Genomic DNA, 21,961 nt, shown 5'->3' on the forward strand with positions numbered 1-21,961 from the left:
AGTAAGATTTTTTTTTTCATCAAGGGCTATTGAAAAGAATTTAAGATTTAAATTGAAAGGTGATACGGTTCGGCTGTGACCCCACCCAATCTCACCTTGAATTGTAATAATCCCCATGTCAAGGGCAGGGCCTATTCTCGTGGTAGTGAATAAGTCTCACGAGATCCGATGGTTTTATAAATGGGAGTTCCCCTGCACAAATTCTCTTGCCTGCTCCCATGTAAGACATGGCTTGCTTCTCCTTTGCCTTCCGCCATAATTGTGAGGCCTCCCCAGCCATGTGGAACTGTGAGTCCATTAAACCTCTTTCCTTTATAAATTACCCAGTCTTGAGTATGTCTTTATTAGCAGTGTGAGAACAGACTAATACAAATGGTGTAAATTTAAGTATATGTCATTCTGATAATACTATAAGCATATCTTCTTTAAAGCAATTTAAATAAAAATTTCAAAATGTAAAGAAATACAATTCACATACAAATATCAAACATGTTGTCTTTTTTCTATTCCACTAATCCATAAACCACATGAGGGTGGCAATCTCATGCTTGTTTTCTCCACCACTAATGACTATAATGTGTCTGGCAACAGTGACAGATACATTACCATCACTAACAAATATTTTGAATGAATGAAATCTGGCAATTTAAAAGGTATTTTTATAATTCAACTTGTTTTTACTATCCTATTTCATTTGAAAACAGTGGAATTTTTTAAAATATAAATCAAGAGACTAGAACCAGGTTTCCCAACTTTCGCTCAATCTTATTTCCACTAGGACTAGATAGGGGAACAAATGGAAAACAAGGACATTACATACATACATCATGTTTCTGCAATGGATAGTAGCAAGCATTCCAATTCAAATCAACACCACAAAACACTATTTAACATAAGCCATCAGCAAGGATGAACATGACTACCAACGTTATCTGTTTCACCCAGAAATTCCAATTCTGGCAATTTAACCTAAGGAACTATCAGAGATAATACTAAGTAACTACGTATAAGAATAATCAGCTGGGCAGGACACAGTGGCATGTAATCCCAGCACTTCAGGAGGCCAAGGCAGGTGGATCACCTGAGGTCGGGAGTTTGAGACCAGCCAGGCCAACATGGCGAAACCCCATCTCTACTAAAAATATAAAAATTTGGGGCCAGGTGCAGTGGCTCACACCTGTAATCCCAGCACTTTGGGAGGCCAAGGTGAGTGGATCACCTGAGGTCAGGAGTTCAAGACCAGCCTGACCAACATGGAGAAACCCTGTGTCTATTAAAAATACAAAATTAGCCGGGCGTGGTGGCGCATGCCTGTAATCCCAGCTACTCAGGAGGCTGAGGCAGGAGAATCACTTGAACCCGGGAGGCAGAGGTTGTGGTGAGCCGAGATAGAGCCATTGCACTCCAGCCTCGGCAACAAGGGCGAAACTTCGTCTAAAAAAAAAAAATTAGCCAAGTGTGGTGGTACACGCCTGTAATCCCAGCTACTCAGGAGGCTGAGGCATGAGAATCGCTTGAACCTGGGAGGCAGAGGTTGCAGTAAGCCGAGATCGCACCACTGCACTCCAGCCTGGGTGACAGAGCAAGACTCTGTCTCAAAGAAAACGAAGAAAAAAAAAAAAGAAGAATGATGCTAGTATCAATTACAGTAGGGGGGAAAAAGGGAAACAAATGTCCATAATGAAGTACAAGATAAATTATGGTACACCCACACAACAGAACACACTCTCTTCATATACCACCAAAATCAAGTCAGTACTATTCCCCAAGCTAGCCATGTTCTCTTTTTCTCTTTTTCTCTAGGCTTTGAACAAACTTTCCATAATATAATGTTGGGAATGCTTTTTCCCACTTTTCTTTGCCTAATTAATTCTACCTTATCCTCTAGGAGTCTTAACCATGAGCCCCCTTCATCTCCTCCCAAAGACTGGACTGGAGGACCTTCCTGTGTAGGCACTACCCAAGCACTTTTCACACTGCAATGAAATTTGCCCTATCATTCCCCCTGAGCTATTAACTCAGGCATGAAATCTTACGTACAATTCATCACTATATCGCCAGTACCAAATACACAGAAGGAGTTCAGTATTTGTTATGTGAATGATACCATTAATGGGTGGCAGCGGCGGGGGAGAACAATACTTTAAAAAAATGTTTAATGACATGAGAAATATGTTTTGATAAATCAAAGGAAAAATGGCCACAAAACATGTCCAGCCTCATTCTAATTTTTAAAAAGGAAAAGAAAAAGAAAAACGATAATGTGTGTATGTACATTTAAAAGATTAGAAAGCAAAGGAGCATGAGAGAACTGTTTGAGGTGATAGAAATAATCTATATAAGATTGTAGTATGGTTACAGGAGTATATATACATCTGTATATGAAAACATCAAAATGTACACATCTAACTGCACACTGTAAATTGTACTGCTATAAAGTAGATATAATATACATGTTATATATTAAAATACACAATCGTTTTTAAAAAAACTAGAAAAATACATGCCACAACATTAACCCTAATTATTTCTAGGTCTGGTTAGAATACCAGTAATTTTTATTCTATTCTGAGTTATTTTCTGTATATTTCAAATTTTTTTTTTTTTTTTTTTTTTTTTTTGAGACAGAGTCTCGCTCTGTCACCCGGGCTGGAGTGCAGTGGCGCAATCTCGGCTCACTGCAAGCTCCGCCTCCCGGGTTCACGCCATTCTCCTGCCTCAGCCTCCGAGTAGCTGGGACTACAGGCGCCCGCCACCGCGCCCGGCTAATTTTTTGTATTTTTTAGTAGAGACGGGGTTTCACCGTGGTCTCGATCTCCTGACCTCGTGATCCGCCCGCCTCGGCCTCCCAAAGTGCTGGGATTACAAGCGTGAGCCACCGCGCCCGGCCTCAAATTTTTTACAATGAAAATGTTACCTTTGTAATAGGGAAAAGTATCATTAATTAGATTTTTTTAAATTACCATATTTCATCAAATCTAAAATGCCATCAATTATAAGACATACTCTTGATTGTTAGTCCATATAAAAGAAATTTTTAAAAGTAAATAAAAATTTTAAAAATAAAAATTTTTTAAATTGTAAGATGTACCATTATTTTATGTATCCAAGAAAAAAAAGTGTAGCCAATTAAACCATGATACACTATCATTGATGGTTAGACATTTCCCAATTTCATCAATGTTAAAATGATGAAACATGTAAATATTTGATATATAACCAGCCTTTACATAGTTTGAGGAATGAATAGGAGAGATCACTCTCTTCTGTTTCTTATTCAAGGACGAAATGGATCTCTATTAGTACAATCTTTAATCTTAAGGCAAATTACAAAACAGATGGTTTTTGACTGCTTTGGAAGCAGTATTTACCAATACCAGAAGTCAATACGAATTCTGGCCAAACAAGTCATGCCAAAATAACTTCATTAAACTAATTTCCTTTTTATAATGGGTAAGCAGAATACTACAGGTCTCTAAATATATAATTGATACAAGTTTGAAACTGATTAACGGTAACTGTCACAAGACGACATGGATGTTAGGCCTTGCATTTAGACTCAGTTACTTAATGGTCAAATGAAATAGAACAATAGAAGCTGAAATTTAAAACTAAAGATTTTAGTGACTACAGCTCAACTGAAATAAGATAATGAGCCTTCTTAAACTAATAAATTCTAGATAGCATTAATAAAAATATGATGTCCACATCACGAAATGTAATGAGTTCTGTTCTATACATTAGTCAGACTACCCTTTAATACTGTGAAAATTCTGACACTTTTTTAAAAGGAGCACTTAAAAAATACAGAAGTTAGAAACATCAACAGTAGAAATTAAGGAAACCAGAGTGTAGTTCAGATTCTGCTATTTCAAGGATGCTTAACTTTGGGGAAGCTATTTAACTCTCTAGACACCAATTTTCTCATTTATAAAATAAAGAACGAACTAGATGCTAAAATTTCTTTCAACACTAAATGCGAAGAATTACTACCCTAAACCCTTCTACATCTAATATATGATTTCTGATTTTTCAATCCTATTTATTTTGTAAACTAATAAAAATGATAATGCAAGCATACAAGCATCAGCACAGAGCAGTGGTTAAGAAAACAGACTGACTCTGGAGCCAGCCAGGCTGCCTGGCTAGAATCCTAACTCTGCTATTTACATATGACCTTGGGCATCCATCAAGCCATTTAATTTGTTGATACATTTCAAAGTAAAATGCAGAAATCAGTACATTTCCCCCCAAAAGACCGTTGCACCCTTATAGCTTTTTAAACTGGTTCTGTATGTTCATATTGTCCTGTCCATAATAAATTAGTTAATTAGTGCTGTCTGAGCCCTTTTCCCAGGTCCTAGAAATAAAGCCATTTGGTAGCCCTGATGTGATGCTACAACTTCTATAACACCTATTAGCTTCAGTCCTTCCAAGTAAAATGGTAAGGCCAAGCTGACAACTGCAATACACCAGATAGCCACAAGTACTTGGCACTACACTGTGGTAAATAAGAACACAACTTTGAAAGCAAATGCCTGAATATAAATGTGGACTGACACTTCCTAATGGTCTTGCACAGTTTACTTTGGCTCCATGTGTCTCAGTTTCCTCATCATTAAGAGGGGGTGCCATAATCATACTTACACACCGGACTGTTGAGAGGATTAAATGAAATATGTAAAGCACTTAGAACAAAACTTGACACACAGTAAGCACTCAATGTTATCTGTAATATTACTATCTATAATTAGTATTATTGGAGAGTAGAAATGATGAAGGTCTTGTGAAGGAGATAGAGAAGGGGTAGTTCAACATATAGGACAATGACCAGAATCTTTGGGTTCGTCTGGGATTTAAAGAGAGGTATGTGCAACCATCAAACGTCTAGGATGCAAGAATTTAAGTAAACCAACTCTACCAAGAACCAGCAACAGTCTCTCCCTGCTGTTGCTGCTTTTCGACCTCCAACTACATTCGGTAGTAATTATTTCACTTCATGCCTTAAATTGCTCCTTTGAGACTCCGGCTATATAGATGGTTCCTAATTTAGGACAGTGTCACTTAGAATTCTTCGACTTTTAAGAAAGCCATAAGCATTCAGTAGAAACTGTACAAGTAACCACACAACCGTCTGTGTTCATGATTTTGCCCAATTGTAGATTAAGGTAAGTGTTCTGAGCATGTTTAAGGTAGGCTAGCGCAGCCATAAAAAGGAATGAAATCATGTCCTTTGCAGCAACATGGGTGCAGCTGAAGGCTATTATCCAAAGCGAATTAAAGCAGAAACAGAAAATCAAGTATTGCATGTTCTCACTTATAAATGGGAGCTAAACATTGGGCATTCATGAACATAAAGATGGCAACAATAGACAGTGGAGACAACTAGATGGGGGAGGAAAGGAGGAGCAAGGGTTCAAAAACTATTGGGTAACATGCTCACTACCTGGGTGACAGGATCAATCGTATCCAAACCTCAGCACCACGTAATATACCGATGCAACAAACCTGCACATGTACCCCCAAATCTAAAATAAACAGCTGCAAATAATTTTTTTGATAACAAAAGTAGGCTAGGCCAAGCTGTAACTCAGTAGGTTAGCTGTTTTAAATCCATTTTCGACTTGGGATATTTTCAATCCCGTAGTAAGTCGAGAAGCATCTGTACCTACCTAGAAAATCTTCCATAAGGTAATTGATTAAAAGGTTTTAAGGAAATACAAGAAAAACCTGACCAGTGAAGAGGTAAAAGCCCCTAAAGAAGGCGTACCGACACTCTCCAGGACGCTCGCGGAGCCTTCACCCCCTGGCCCTGGGGAAGGAGATTCCCAGTGCAGGAGAGAGGAAGAGACCCAAACGCCACAGGAGCCTGCGCGAAGCGACCGCAGGGGCGGCCCCAGGGGCCACTGCCCAGAACCATCCCTCGCACACAAATGCACACCCCCAAACCCCCACCGCCCGCCCTTCGCTCCAAGCCCCCCAGGGCCAGCAGCCAGGGCGTCCCTGGCACTTCAGACCAAAGCTGCAGGCCCGCAGGAGGCCACTTCGGTGGCTCCTGCCGCCCTCCCTCCCTCCTCCCTCGTTGGCCTGCTCCCTGCTTTGTCCCGCACGAGCCTACAGGCTGTCGCAGCCTCCCGAGCTTCCCCCTGCAGGACGCACCGGCGAAAATCTGACAGAAACCACTGGCCTTGCAAAGAAGCCCTTCTGGTAACCAGCGATCCCCTCACCGCCGGAGAAGCTCAAGGATCCCGCCTCGGCGAAGCCAATCGCGGACGAGCCCGCTGCGCGTGCGCACTACCTAGCCGCTGCACTGCCCTGTCCTGCCCTACTCTGATTGGACGACCCTACTGCATCACTGCGCATGTATCTTTGCGTTTGCCTTTAAATGCTTCCAAGTTTGATTCAAGTTTACAGTTCAATTAAAAAAAAAACTGGTTTAGTACGTACTTTCAGACACAGTGTAGATGCTGAGGCTACAGACCTCACCATCTGCGTGGATAAGTAATAAATACGGTATGATTCGGTGTGTGCGATAATAGAAATGCGTGCATCGCAGAGGTATACAATATCCTATTGGTTATTAATTCATCCGAAAAAACATTGACTTAGTGTTGCCTGCAGGATAATTTTCAAACTCTTTGTTAGGTTCTGGGAATATAGAAATGAATACGTGATTATTAGGCTCTCAGAAAAGGGGAGGCGCCTCCGGACTTGGAAAAGCATTAATGCATGTTAAATAGGAAAGTTACATCATTCAATGAGTATTTACTGAGCACCTTCTAAGTGCTAGGCGATAACACAGTCTACTATCCCTGAAAAATGGTATTAGAAAGCTAATCTGAAAGGAGAGAGAATGGCTAAAGGTTGTTTATTGAGTTTTATCCAGCAGTTTGACAAAAAGTAAAGGCTAAAAAATATCAAAGGTGAAATGAAGATGTGAAACAATGGGAACTCTTGGGCTGCTGGTAGGAGTGTAAATAGGTACAGCCATTTAAAAGAGTAATTTGAGGCTGAGAGCGGTGGCTCATGCCTGTAATCCCAGTACTTTGGGAGGCCGAGGCGGGCGGATCACTTGAGGTCAGGAGTTCAAGACCAGCCTGGCCAACATGGTGAAACCCGGTCTCTACTAAAAATACAAAAATTAGCTGGAGCACGCCTGTAATCCCAGCTACTCAGCAGACTAAGGTGGGAGAATACCTTGAACCTGGGAGGTGGAGGCTGCAATGAACTGAGATGGTGCCACTGCACTCCAGCCTGGGCAGCAGAGAGAGACCCTGCATGTTCTCACTTATAAATGGGAGCTAAACATTGGGCATTCATGAACATAAAGATGGCAACAATAGACAGTGGAGACAACTAGAAGGGGGAGGAAAGGAGGAGCAAGGGTTCAAAAACTATTGGGTAACAGGCTCACTACCTGGGTGACAGGATCAATCGTATCCAAACCTCAGCACCACGTAATATACCGATGCAACAAACCTGCACATGTACCCCCCAAATCTAAAATAAACAGCTGCAAATAATTTTTTTGATAACAAAAGTAGGCTAGGCCAAGCTGTAACTCAGTAGGTTAGCTGTTTTTTTCAAAAAAAAAAAGAGTAATGTGCTTAAGGAGCTTTTATCCTGGGGACTTTTTCCAGTCATAAAGAGTACCTCATAGGATGAGTTGTGTTTTTGGCAGCTCCTGGAGCCAGGGTTACAAGAATTTGAAATGGGGACCTGCCAAGGTTGGGCACCTTAGTAAACCGCACCCCCCTCTTCTTTGGACTGGGACACATAAAGAGTAAGGGTTACCAGAAAACAAGCTAGCTTCGTAGTGTCTGCAGCCTACCTTAATATCATCTGGGGAATTCAGAAAATCTAAAACAGATTGGCTAAAGGTGGCCTGGGACATTCCTCTTGCAGATTTGCATCTGGTTTGCTCCTTCACTTCAGATCATTACTCACATATCAACTTGTCAAAGGGCTTTATCTGACAGTCCATTGCTCTCTTGTCTCATCTTCTATCTCCCTTATCCTGCTTTATAGGTTTTCATCACACTTTCCATTCCCTAACATATACTTATTTGTTTATTGTTTTCCTCTTACTCTCAGAATATAAGCTACATGAGGGCAGGATCTTTGCTTTATTCTCTGCTGTACCCATGTGTTTACAATAGTACTAGTCTTTTTTGTTTTGTTTTGTTTTGTTTTGTTTTTTGAGATGGAGTCTCACTCAGTCACCCAACTGGAGTGCAATGGGGTGATCTTGGCTCACTGCAACCTCTGCCTCCTGGGTTAAAGCAATTCTTCTGCCTCAGCCTCCTGAGCAGCTGGGACTACAGGCATGCGCCACCACGCCTGGCTAATTTTTTGTATTTTTGATAGAGACAGGGTTTCACCATATTGGCCAGGCTGGCCTCGAACTCCTGATCTCATGATCCGCCCACCTCAGCCTCCCAAAGTGCTGGGATTACAGACATGAGCTACTGCGCCCAGCCAGAACAGTACTAGCCTTACAGACTGCACTCAATAAATATTTGTTGATATTTATTTGGAGGCTAAGGCAGGAGGATCACTTGAGGCCAGGAGTTTGAGACAAGACCAGCCTGGGCAACATAGTGAGACACTGTCTCTTAAGAAAATAAAAGAAAGAAAGCTGGAAGAAGTGTAGACATGAACACTCTGTTCTGTTTTTGCAAGTGTTCTGTAAGTCAAACATTAGTTCAAGTAAAAAGTTTAAAAAGGCCAGGTGTGGTGGCTCACACCTGTAATCCCAGCACTTTGGGAGACCGAGGTGGACGGATCACTTGAGGTCAAGAGTTCAAGACTAGCCTGGTGAACATGGTGAAACCCTGTCTCTACTAAAAATACAAAAATTAGCCGGGCATGGTGGTGAATGCCTGTAATCCCAGCTACTGGGGAGGCTGAGGCAGAAGAATTGCTTGAATCCAGGAGGCGGAGGTTGCAGTGAGCCAAGATCGCGCCATTGCACTCCAGCCTGGGCAACAGAGCGAGACTCCATCTCAAAAAAAAAAAAGAAGTTTAAAAAACAAGATTTCCGTTATTCAACAAATACTAAACATGAAGTACCTGGTAATGCAGAGGACACTATAATGTGTAGTTCAAAAGTACTTTTCTGCAGAAGTGTATAGTCTGATTTTGTATTATCTCTAAAGGAAACAAATAAAATGCAATTTAAGCCTGGGTGTGGTGGCTCATGCCTGTAATGCCAGCACTTTGGGAGGCTGAGTGGGGAGAATCGCTTGAGTCTAGGAGTCCAAAACCAGCCTGGGCAACATGAATGAAACCCTGTCTCAAAAGAAAAAAATCGAAGTCTTTGTCCAATTAGGTGGATACATATATCTTTGGAAATGAATGTATTGGTATATACCAATATATTGGTATTCATTTCATTTCCTTCTTTAATCATTAAATGCCAAGTATATCACCCCTAAATATTTTTATAAGGACATTATACTGTGCCTTGGGGTTAACAGTAACAAATATTGGAGGTAAAAGTCTCTGTAACTATAATGTTGAATTAACACATTAATTGGTTATTACTTACTGGTAATGTTAGTGAATTGGTTAAGCAGCATCAACATTACAGCTGGGGTGGGAGGAGTGGAGAGAAGAAAAATAATTTGGGCACCTCCTTTTAGTCTGATTACCCTTCTTTTTCAGTTGTGATCCCACTTGTCTCCTAGCTGTTACACTTGATCAATTCTGGACTGTTATTTTTTACTTTAACTCTATAATAAATATCTGTAATACATTTCTCTTTTGATTCATATTCACCTCCCCACCACACACATTCCTACTTCTATTTTATGTTTCAGAATATGAGAAAATAACACCCCACTAGTGATTTGTTCATATCACACAGAAGTTAATGAATGGCAAAGGCATGATTAGTACCTAGCTCTATTCATTACTAATTTATTACTTTTTCATCAAAATAAGTTTCGGAGGGAAAATTATTGAACAGTTTTTTAAAGTTTCACATGCTAGCTGGGTGTGCTTGTGTGTGCCTGTAATCCCAACTACTTGGTAGGCCGAGGCAGTAGGATAGCTTGAGTTCAAGACCAGCCTGAGCAACATAGTGAGACTTCGCTTCAATAAAAAAAAATTAATAAGTTTCACATGGTTATAGAGCAGTTTTGGATAATATTTAGTTTATATGACTTGGGCTTTCAGGTGAATTATTTTTGATTCCTTATTTAGCTTAAAGAGAACAGTGATTCCAGAGGACCCTAACTCGTTCTGGAAGGGCCAGGTGAAATGTTTCATCAGAGTAAGTAGCAATTCTACCATTCCAGGACTACCAGAACATCTAAAAGCATCCTTCCTAGAGGAAACAACTGAAAGCAGCTGCAGACTTAAAGAGGACCAAAGTTTTACCAAAATATGCCCAAAGTATCTCTTAGCAAACCAAGAGACCTTCAGTGGGGAATACTACACAGTTTGTCAACTCAAATAATTTGTCAAGATTTATTAACTTGAAAAAAAGTTAAAGAATGTTTATTTAACTAATATTTTAGTTTTGTCTATTGCTTTAAAATGAAAGTCATGTAATTCAGCATTTTTTTTCTAAATACCTCAAAACCTTATTCCATTTTAAACTCAAGAATATGTGGCTGGGCGCAGTGGCTCCCAGCACTTTGAGAGACCGAGGAGGGTGGATCACCTGAGATCAGGAGTTCGAGACCAGCCTGGCCAATATGGTAAAACTTCGTCCCTACTAAAAATACAAAAACTAGCCAGGCACGGTGGCGGGCACCTGTAATCCCAGCTACTTAGGAGGCTGAGACAGGATAATTGCTTGAACCCGGGAGGCAGAGGTTGCAGTGAGCCAAGATTGCGCCACTGCACTCCAGCCTGGTAACAACATCTCAGATATGAAAGTGGACATAAGAACTTAAAACACAATAATCAGAAATGGAATTCCAAAGAATTATGTAGTCAAAAGTGTGGAGGCACAAAAAACATAACTAGACTCTGCAGATAACAGTCTAAGGCCACATATCCAAAGTCAATCATTACGTGTAAACAGTTGAGGAGCGGATGGCTTTGATACACATAGTTTTTGGCAATCTCTCTTCAGTTCAAATTGAAAAAGTACCCATCGCCTATACTTTCATTTCTCAATCATGCCAACAAATAGCATTACGGATTCTGCTTACCTTACCTTCAAATTCTCATTCCAATAAAATTCCCATCACAAAGGTTATAAAATCTTCCAAATTGCCAAATCTAGTTGTTGTTTCATCTTCACCTTCACCCTCTGTGATCCATTTGGAGCCTGTGGCACTACTTACCACATCTGGAAACCTCCAGACGTTTGAGCTTCAATTCTGCTGTTCCAAAATGCTACCTATGTTTTCCTCATTCTGCTCCCAAGCACCTGCCCCTCTCTTCTCCCATTAGAAAGTTCTTTCAGAACAGTAACTGCTTTATTGAGTTTTATGCCATCATGGCCTAATATAATTCTAGCAGTATTATAGTATCTGACAAATACCTGTTCTATGTGATCCCTTTGTTTTCATTACCACTATCCTAGCTGAAGACATTACTTTCATTTAGGTCACTGTATCCAAACCTGGCTAATTATTAGAATCTCCTGAGAAGTTTTTTAAAAAGAGATGTGTAGGCCCCCAAAACTTGCATTTTTAAAGGCCTCCCCAGATGATTCCTAAATTTGAAAACCATTGACCTGTAATCCCAGCACTTTGGGAGGCTGAGGCGGGCAGATCATGAGGTCAAGAGATCGAGACCATCCTGGCTAACATGGTGAAACCCCATCTCTACTAAAAATACAAAAATTAGCCAGGCATGTTGGCAGGCACCTGTAGTCCCAGCTACTCGGGAGACTGAGGCAGGAGAATCGCTTGAACCCGGAAGGCAGAGGTTGCAGGGAGCTGAGATTGTGCCACTGCATTCCAGCCTGGCAACAGAGCGAGACACCGTCTCAACAACAACAAAAAGAAAAGAAAAGAAAAGAAAAAAAAGAAAAGAAAAGAAAAGAAAAAACCATTGATATAGATCAGTGGTTCTCAAACCTTAGGATGCATCAGACTTTAACAGAATTGCTTGCAGGATTTGTTAAAACACACACACATTGCCAACCCCTCCCCTCTTGTGCCTGGGGTCATGTTTAAGAATATTCATTCATTCTTTTTTTTCTTTTTCTGAGACAAAATCTCCCTGTATTGCCCAGGCTCAAGTGCAGTGTCGCGTGATCATGGCTTACTGCAGCCTCGACCTCCTGAGTTCAAGGGCTCCGCTTGCCTCAACCTCTCCAGTAGCTGGGACTACAGGCACATGCCACCACACCTGGTTAATTTTTTAATATATATTTTGTAAAGACAGGATCTTGATATATTGCCCAGGCTGGAGGAATATGCATTTCTAACACATCCCCAGGTGATGCTGAGCTGCTGGTCTAGGGATTGCTCTTTGAGATTGCTCATAGAGAACTTTGCTGTAACTTCTTTTTATTTTTTTTGAGAGGGAGTTTCACTCTATCGCCCAGGCTGGAGTGCAGTGGAGCAATCTCGGCTCACTGCAAACTCCACCTCATGGGTTCACGCCATTCTCCAGCCTCATCCTCCTGAGTAGCTGGGACTACAGGTGCCCACCACCACGCCTGGCTAATTTTTTTGTATTTTTATTAGAGACAGGGTTTCACCGCATTAGCCAGGATGGTCTCAATCTCCTGACCTTAGGAGGTCACCTCGGCCTCCCTAAGTGCTGGGATTACAGGTGTGAGCCACCACGCCGGCCTGTAACTTCTTTATTGGTCGGCCTTCAGGCTCTTCTCTCTCTAATCCTTCCTCTCTGCTGCACCAAAGTAGTTCTCTTTTAATCTTTTTATTTTTTCAATTTTTTATTTATTTAATTTTTGATACAGGGTCTTGCTGTGTCACCCAGGCTGGAGTGGAGTGGCACAATCACAGCTTACTGCAGCCTTGACCTTCCGGGCCCAAGCAACCCTCCCACCTCAGCCTCCTGAGTAGCTGGGACTACAGATGAGCACCACCACACCTCTATTTGTAGAGGTGGGGGGTCTCGCTGTGTTGCCCAGGCTGGTCTCTGACTCCTGGGCTCAAGTGGTCCTCCTGCCTCAGCCTCCCAAAATGGTGGGATTACAGGCATAAGCCACTGCCCCCATCAGTTCCCTTTTTAAAAGAATACTTCTGATTGGGAGTTATGTGAAAACATCTTTCATAGTGACTGGCCGATAGAAGCTCATAAAAGTGTACCAAATCTGAAGATGCCACTCACATTTAAAAAGTTCAGTTACTCCCTAAGGCTTAGCACAGCAAATAAGACCTTTCATAATTTGACCCCAGTCTCCAAATATACCTTCCCCTCCATCCCTTCTACACTGTCCCTACATTCCTACACTGGCCAAAGTAGACTATTCACTGTTCCCTGCAATTACCACCTCCTTACATTTAAAAAATATTACCATATGCCCTGAGTATCCTGGAAATTCTGCTTAGACAGAAACTGGACTATCCTCACTTAGAATCTATGTTCAAAAAACCATTATAAAAGTGTCCTCAAACTAATAGTCTCCCTAAAACCACATCAATATTGTTCAGTAGAGCTGTTAAACATTAGTATAATTCTACTTACATAATTTCCATTTATTTATTAAGCAGGGACTAATTTCTGGCTTCAGAAATAACTTAGCAAGTAAGGCATATTAAGTATATTTTTGTCTAGGTAGTGGAGGATCTAATTTAAAGTAATAATGCTCTACATGTAAAAAAAAATCAAATACAAATCTTTTTTTTTTTTTTTTTTGAGACGGGAGTCTTGCTCTGTCGCCCAGGCTGGAGTGCAGTGGCGCAATCTCGGCTCACTGCAAGCTCCGCCTCCCGGGTTCACGCCATTCTCCCGCCTCAGCCTCTCCGAGTAGCTGGGACTACAGGCGCCCGCCACCACGCCCGGCTAATTTTTTTTTTTTGTATTTTTAGTAGAGACGGGGTTTCACCGTGGTCTCGATCTCCTGACCTCATGATCCGCCCGCCTCGGCCTCCCAAAGTGCTGGGATTACAAGCGTGAGCCACCGCGCCCGGCCAAAAAATCAAATACAAATCTTATTTAATCCCCATAACCTACTGTTGTAGGCAGAGCAGATAAAGAAATTTAGGATAGGCCAGGAACGGTGGATCATGTCTGTAATCCCAGCACTTTGGGAGGCCGAGGCGGACGGATCACTTGAGGTCAGGAGGTCGAGACCAGCCTGACTAACATGGTGAAACCCCGTCTCTACTAAAAATACAAAATTTAGCCAGGCATGGTGGTGGGTGCCTGTAATCCCAGCTACTCGGGAGGCTGAGGCAGCAGAATCGTTTGTACCCAGGAGGTGGAGGTTGTAGTGAGCCAAGATCACGCCAGTGCACTCCAGGCTGGGTGACAGAACGAGACTCTGTCTCAACAACAACAAAAAAAAGAAATTTAAGAGGAGCGATTTACAGTTGCACAGCTAATTAGTAGAGCATAGAACTGGTTCTCAAAACCAGACTTTTTAGTCACAAAGAACTTCTCCACAACATCATGTCCCATCACAAATCTACCTGGTACATTTCACCTTCCCAAATAAAAATAACTCTTTATAGAAATTCCATTGTGATTTCTAAAACAGATGCTATCATCAGATTCTTCAGGTTGAAACTCTCTGGGCACATTTTGTCCTGCATAATTTTTTGTTTTGCTCACAAAATGTTTTTAATCTTTAAATTGAATTAATTGCATATTTGAAAACTGATTACACAATAATCCAGATTTTTGGCTTCTCCCTAAAAGTCAGAAGCACAACCATTAAAAGGGCTATTATGAAAACAAAACAAAACAGAAAATAACAAGCGCTGGCAAAGATGTGGAGAAATTGGAGCCCCTTTGCACTGTTGATGGGAATGTAAAATGGTGCAGCTGCTGTGGAAAGCAGTATGGTGGTTCCTCAAAAATTAAAAATAACAGAATTACCATGTCATTAGGGCAATTCCACTTTTGGATATATACGCCCCAAAATTATAAGTAGGGTCTTGAAAAGATATTTGAACACTCATGTTCATAGCAGCATTATTCACAATAGCCAAAATGTGGAAGCAACCCATATGTCCATCAACCGATGATGAATAAACAAAATGTGGCATATCCACACAATGGAGTATTATTCAGTCTTTAAAAAAATTCTGACACAGGCTACAACATGAATAAACTTTGAGGACATTATGCTAAGTGAAAAAAGCCAGCGGCAAAAAGACAAATTTATACAGTTCTACTTACATGTGGTATTTAGAGTACTCAAATTTACAGAGACAGAAAAGGAGAATGGCGGTTGCCAGGGGTTGAGGGGACAGGGAAATGAGAGTTGTTTAATGGGTATAGAATTTCAGTTTTGAAAGATGAAAAAGTTCTGGCCGGGCATAGTGGCTCACACCTATAATCCCAGCACTGTGGGAGGCTGAGGTGGTAGATCACTTGAGATCAGGAGTTTGAGCAGGAGTTTGAGACCAGCCTGGTCAACATGGTGAAAACCCATCTCTACTAAAAATACAAAAAATAGCTGGGCCTGGTGGCGTGCGCCTGTAATCGCAGCTACTAGGGAGGCTGAGGAAGGAGAATCACTTGAACCTGGGAGGTGGAGGTTGCAGTGAGCCGAGATCGTGCCACTGCACTCCAGCCTGGACAACAGAGCAAAAGTCTGTCTCAAAAAAAAAAAAAGAAAAAAGAAAAAAAGAGTTCTAGAGATTGGTTAACACAATAATGTGTATTGCTAGTACTTTAGTTTGTACCCCCTTCTCTAGATTATGAAGTTATATGACACTTTAAAGATCCTACTCATTACCTCCTAATCTGTCCTATGAATTTAAAATAATAAAAATTAAAATTGCGTATATAATCTTTTCTGCTTAACTAGTCTTTAGGCCGGGCACTGTGGCTCATGCTTGAAATCCCAGCACTTTAGGAGGCTGAGGAGGGCAGATCACTTGAGCTCAGGAGTTCAAAACCAGCCTGGCCAACATGGCAAAACCTCGTCTCCACTAAAAATACAAAAAACTAGCCAGGCATGGTGGCTTGTGCCTGTAGTGTAGTCCCAGTTACTTGGGAGGCTGAGGCACAAGAATCACTTGAACCTGAAAGGTGGAGGTTGCAGTGAGCTGACATCATGCCACTGCACTCCAGCCTGGGTGACAGAGTGAGATTCCGTCTCAAAAAAACAAAACAAAACAAAACAAAAAACCCCCAAAACTAGTCTTTATGCAAAAGCAATTCCAAAAAGATTTTATACAATTGTAATGCCAAGATATCCTTTTCTTAAAATACTATTTTTAAAATAGTTACTTTTAAAAACCCACAATAGAATCAATTAGAAATGTAATGGTTGGATTATTCAAGAATTCTGAATTGTTCCATATACACTTCATACTCTTAAGATCTCATTAACTTTCCTTTTAAAAAATGATGTGGCCAGGCACAGTGGCTCATGCCTGTAATCCCAGCACTTTGGGAGGCTGAGGAGGGCAGATCACGAGGTCAGGAGATCGAGACCATCCTGGCTAACATGATGAAACCCCCATCTCTACTAAAAATACAAAAAATTAGCCAGGCCTGGTGGGACCTCCCCTGTAGTCCCAGCCACTTGGGAGGCTGAGGCAGGAGAATCACTTGAACCCAGGAGGTGGAGGTTGCAGTGAGCCAAGATCACACCACTGCACTCCAGCCTGGGCGACAGAGCAAGACTCCGTCTCAAAACAAACAAACAAAAAAAGACGTTTACATAATTGTTTCCTTTATTAGATTGTGAGTTTCCTGAGGGCAAAAAATATCTTAGTCACCCTTATATTCCCCACACTGTACTAGGGTATATGGAACACAGAAAATGCGTAGGAGACATACTCTAGTTCCTACATTCTCATCCTGCAGGTTTTTGCAATTACTTTTTAAAAAAGAAATAAAGCTAATCTAACTGTGCCTACTACTCCTTCACACAGAATACTACCTGCAACATTCTTTTTAAATAAAGCATAACAATATTTCATAGTATTTCTTTTTTCTTATTCTTAGGAAATAAACACAAATCATTCTATCAACTCCTCTTCTGCAGATTAAATTTGTCCTCGAAGGAATTCTGCCCTTTCATTAATTTCTAAATGCCACTCAAAACTTTCCCTGAAATAGGCCGGGTGTAATGGTTCATGCCTGTAATCCCAGCACTTTGGGAGGCTGAGGCAGGTGGATCACTTGAGATCAGGAGTTCAAGACCAGCCTGGCTAACATGGTGAAACCCAGTCTGTACTAAAAATACAAAAATTAGCCGGGCATGGTGGTGGGTGCCTGTAATGCCAGCTACTCGGGAGGCTGAGGCAGGAGAATCGCTTGAACCTAGGAGGCAGAGGCTGCAATAAACCGGGAAAGCACCACTGCACCCCAGCCTGGGTGACAGAATGAGACTCTGTCTCAAACAAACAAACAAAAATTTTCCCTGAAATGTCTTGTTTGAGGCTCACTTCTGAAATAACTAAAATACAGTATTGGGTCTCTGAAACTCCATTGCCTTATGATGAATTACTAATTTTGATCTCTAACACACTTAACCTGAAAAGTAGCTTCTTCTCCAAGATGGAGAGGTAAGGAATTAGGAGCTAGCCAACCTAGCTTTTATTATTTCTTAGAGATACGGGTCTTGCTCTTGTTGCCCAGGATGGACTTGAACTCCTGGGCCTAAGCAATCTTCCCACCTCAGCCTCCTGAGTAGCTGGGACCACAGGTGCCCACCACTGTGCCCTGCTCTAGTCTGATTTTTTTTTTCCACTCTGTCACCCAGGCTGGAGTACAGTGGCGCAATCATGGCTCACTGCAGCCTTGACCTCCTGGGCTTAAGTGATCCTCCTGCCTCAGTCTCCCAAGTAGCTGAGACTACAGGTGTGCACCACCACACCCAGCTAATTTTTTCTTTATTATTATTTTTTGAGATGGAGTCTTGCTCTGTCCCCCAAGCTGGAGTATAGTTGCTCATTCTCTGCTCACTGCAACCTCCACTTCCTGGGTTCAAGCAATTCTCATCTCAGCCTCCTGAGTAGCTGGGATTACAGGCGCGTGCCACCATGTCCAGCTAATTTTTGTATTTTTAGTAGAGACAGGGTTTCACTATGTTGGTAAGGCTGATCTCAAACTCCCGACCTCAGGTGATCCGCCCACCTAGGCCTCCCAAAGTGCTGGGATTACAGGCATGAGCCACCACGCCCAGCTTCACTCAGCTAATTTTTAAATTTTCTGTAGAGACAGGGTCTCACTATATTGCCAGGGCTAGTCTCAAACTCCTGGGCTTAAGTGATCCTCTTGCCTTAGCTTCCCAAAGTGCTGGGATTACAGGCATGAATCACTCAACCTGATTTTAAATCCTGTTTCTACCATGCTTGAGTCAAGCTCTTCAGCTTTCTCCATCTGTAAAATTAGGATAATACCACCTATGCTGGATTGTTATAAGGACTAAGTGATTTTTGCATGTAAGGGCTGGTCAACATGGTGGATTCCTTCCCTTCTCATTTATCTAGGACTTGTAGTCACTGAAGACATTTTAAATTTGCCTGGCATTAATTTGTTTCTACACTAATAATTTGTTATCTTTATTGGCTTGAATTACTGGGTATTAAACAGCAAAAACAGCTTTCTGATATTTCTCAAAGATTATATCCAGCTTAATGCTAAAAAACAAACCAAGAAATTATGTTTCTACATATGGCCATGTTCTTATTTAAGAAACACAGTTACTTAAGAAACATTAACTATTTTTTACATGTATTTGTGTCAGACATTGGGGCAAATTTCGAATTTTACCTAATGTGTAAAATACATCTTTGGGGAAAATGAGCCTATTAGGTTTCAGGATCAAAGGGGATTTAAGTTATCTTGATGCAATGAGCTGAGTCTTATGTTTCCCCAAATTCATATGTGGAACTCCTAACCCTCAGTGTGGTAGTACTAAAAGGGTAGGTCCTTTGGGAGGTACTTTGATTTAGATTAGATCATGAGGATGAGACTGTCATGATGGGAACAGTGCCTTTATAAGAAGAAAAAGACACAAGAGCTCACTCTCTCTCCAAGCAAGCACCAAGGAAAGACTATGTGAGCACTTAAGAAGGCAGCTGCATACAAGCCAGGAAGAGGGCCCTCACTGGAACCCAACCATGCTGACACCCTGATCTTGGACTTCCAAGCCTCCAGAACTGTGAGAAATAAATTTTTATTGTTTAAGCCGCCCAATCTATGGTATTTTCTTACAGCAGCTCAAGACTTGGGTTTTTTACAGTCACTAGTTATGAAAAGATTGCCATAACCTTTCACCTAAACCTCTGATTCTTTACAGCTAAGCTTTTCTTCAAAGTGTTTTCTTAATGAAGATTGTATTCACTCACAAATAGTTCCCCAAAACAGAGACTGATAAAAGGATGGAATGAGACTCATACACTCCTTTTCTGATTAACAGAATTCTATATTTTATGCCACTTATATAGGCTCAGTGTGTTAAGACGTATCTTGGGGAAAATATGGCTACTTTCTCAAAGTTGTAAGCTTTATTTCTATATATAAAGTCCAGCTTTTATTAGATGTTTCTGATTCCCAAAATCATAGTATTAGGATATTCCTTATTTTAGGCTTTAAATAATTTGTATAATAAAATAGTGTCAGTAGGTCCAAAGCTGAAATGCAAAGTTCAGATTTCTAATACAAAAGAGAGGAGTATTTTGTTTCTTTTGGTACAGCCATGGTTCCCAAACTGTGTAGCAGGGCATCTTAGCAAATTAACATGGGTGCCACACAGTATTTTAAAATTTTTGAGAAAAACATAGCAACACCTGTTGGACATCACATAAACTACTACTTTGAGGTAGTTTACATTTTCAACATTAAATAGCATTATATTCCTTTCTATAACAACATATCTTTACAAAACTGGGTTTTCAGCAGTTTGATAAAAAGTACTGTGCAAGAAGCAGAGAGGAAAAGAAATGATACTGATTCCAAGGTTTGAGACATGCAGTGTCCACAGTTACTAGTGGTGATGATGTACATTCTTATTAAGCTGTTGGATCTAACTGCTTAATAAACACAAGTATTAGATATCTCTTTTGGACCAGGTATGCTGTGAAAAAAGTACTGAGGCACTAAATAGTGTCATGAGCTGAGAAAGTTTGAGAACATCTGTGCTATAGGCAAGAAAAATACAAAACATCATTTAGTTTTTCTACCTAGAAATTTTCTAAATAAATAGTCATACAAAAAAGGGAAAATATATACAAACGTACATACAAAGTTTGGATTTTTATTGAAATCTTGTTAGGTATCAAACAAAATCTGCTTTCTTCAGATAAAAATATTCTCTCAGATGTCTCCAGATAACTGCTAAGTCTAAATTGGTCCTTCAATGTCTTATTTTTATTGTCCTCATGAAATGTTCATATACAGTTAAGATGTTCCCAAAAGGATTTTTATCGTGTAAAGGAGCGTACATGACGACCTCTACCACTGCCTCCACTAACAAACTTTCCTCTTGAGCCTCCACTGCCGCTATTTGCACTAGCCCAGGAAGGTCCGAGTCCCCCACGACCTCTAGAAGCACGGTCCCGAGGACTTGGGCGGTAACCTGTAAAAGAAAGAATATAGTTTTTAGTTCCAATGTCCTTTCTTTTCCAAGATTATAAATACTAATCTACGACACTGAGCTCAAACCAAGAATTACTCTATTCTCTTTTAAAACTCATGTGCAAGCACTGTGAATGGGCCAAAGATTCTTGAATTATACATTTTAAACAGGTAAACTATATGGTATATGAGAATTATATCCCAAATAAAACTATTATTTTTTTTAAAATGTGCGTTCGAAACCAAAAGCTACTTCTGATAAGTGAAATTCTGGACTAGATAAATGTTTAAAAAAAAAAAAGGTTATGTGCTTACACACCTAAGACAATACTATAAGCAAAAAAAATATGCTGTATAAAGGTATCTCTGTTATTAAAATACTTTGTGGTCAGAAAGATACCTTAAGCATTGGCTTTCACTACTGAAACATAAAAATAAGAGCACATCACCATGAAACTGTTCAGATTATACAAACAGTTCAGAAACTAAAAATTTGATTATTTTTATAGAAGATGTATATTGGGCATTCATTCAAGGATATAAACTTTAGAACTTTTAAGTCTATACTCTAAAATATTCTCTCCCAGAATGAGAGTACAGTTGACCCTTGAACAATATGGGTTTCAACTGCCTGGGTCCACCTATATGTGGATTTTCTTCTACCTCTGCTACTCCTACGAAAGTAAGACTTCTCCTCCTCTTCCTCAGCCTATGGAATGTTATGACCTTTACAAAGATCCACTCCCACTTAATAGTAAATGTATTTTCTCTTCCTTATGATTTTCTTAATAACATTTTCTTTTCTCCAGCTTATTTAATTGTAATACATTATATAATATATATATAACATATAAAATATATGTCAATCAACTGTTCATGTTATCTGTAAGGCTTCCGGTCAACAGCATACTATGAGTAGTTAAGTTTTGGGGAAGTCAAAGTTATACTTAGATTTTTGACTGCGTGGGGCAAGGGGATGGGGAGTTTAGCACCCCTAGCCCCCTCTGTATATGACAACAATTTTAAAAGGAGGAATTTACTTCCCTTCTCTCAGCAATATCAAGTAGCAAGGATGTATACCTGTAGAACTAAGGGGTCGTAATGGTGGAAGAGGGCCTCTGTTAAAATTGCTCTGGCCTCCACGACTTTCATTGTAATTTCCTCGAGGAGTATTCTGAGCACTCCAACTGGAGCCTCTTGTTCCTTCCCGACGACTGTAGTTTCCTAAACACAAACAGCACAATCAAAATCATTTTTTTCACAACTTCAGTTGGATTCTTTTAAATGACAGATTTTTCTTAATCTTCAAAAGAATGGA

General features: G+C 40.5%; 2 protein-coding genes across 7 annotated transcripts in view; both read right to left on the reverse strand.

Moving 5' to 3' along the window:
* The window catches only part of RAD54B (RAD54 homolog B), a 111,135-nt gene extending 104,819 nt beyond the window's left edge, over nt 1-6,316 (reverse strand). Inside the window, exon 1 of one of the 5 annotated variants that reach the window (XM_063643454.1) lies at nt 6,160-6,274. The gene's annotated coding sequence lies outside the window, so the exon portion shown is untranslated. Of the gene's footprint in view, nt 1-6,159 lie in introns of all 5 variants that reach the window. The other 4 variants (XM_055286778.2, XM_063643453.1, XM_055286779.2 and 1 more) reach the window with 4 other exon arrangements.
* Nucleotides 6,317-20,303: 13,987 nt separating this feature from the next.
* Nucleotides 20,304-21,961, reverse strand: part of VIRMA (vir like m6A methyltransferase associated) — a 65,295-nt gene continuing 63,637 nt past the window's right edge. For both annotated transcript variants that reach the window (XM_055286781.2, XM_055286782.2), the window contains 2 exons: nt 21,724-21,867; nt 20,304-20,644 (listed from right to left, as the gene is read on the reverse strand). In XM_055286781.2, coding sequence (XP_055142756.1) covers nt 20,490-20,644; nt 21,724-21,867 — 299 coding nt within the window. In that variant the 3' untranslated portion in view covers nt 20,304-20,489. The remainder of the gene's footprint in view (nt 20,645-21,723; nt 21,868-21,961) is intronic.

The sequence above is a fragment of the Symphalangus syndactylus genome, chromosome 7, assembly GCF_028878055.3.
Source record: "Symphalangus syndactylus isolate Jambi chromosome 7, NHGRI_mSymSyn1-v2.1_pri, whole genome shotgun sequence".
Classification (NCBI taxonomy): domain Eukaryota; kingdom Metazoa; phylum Chordata; class Mammalia; order Primates; family Hylobatidae; genus Symphalangus; species Symphalangus syndactylus.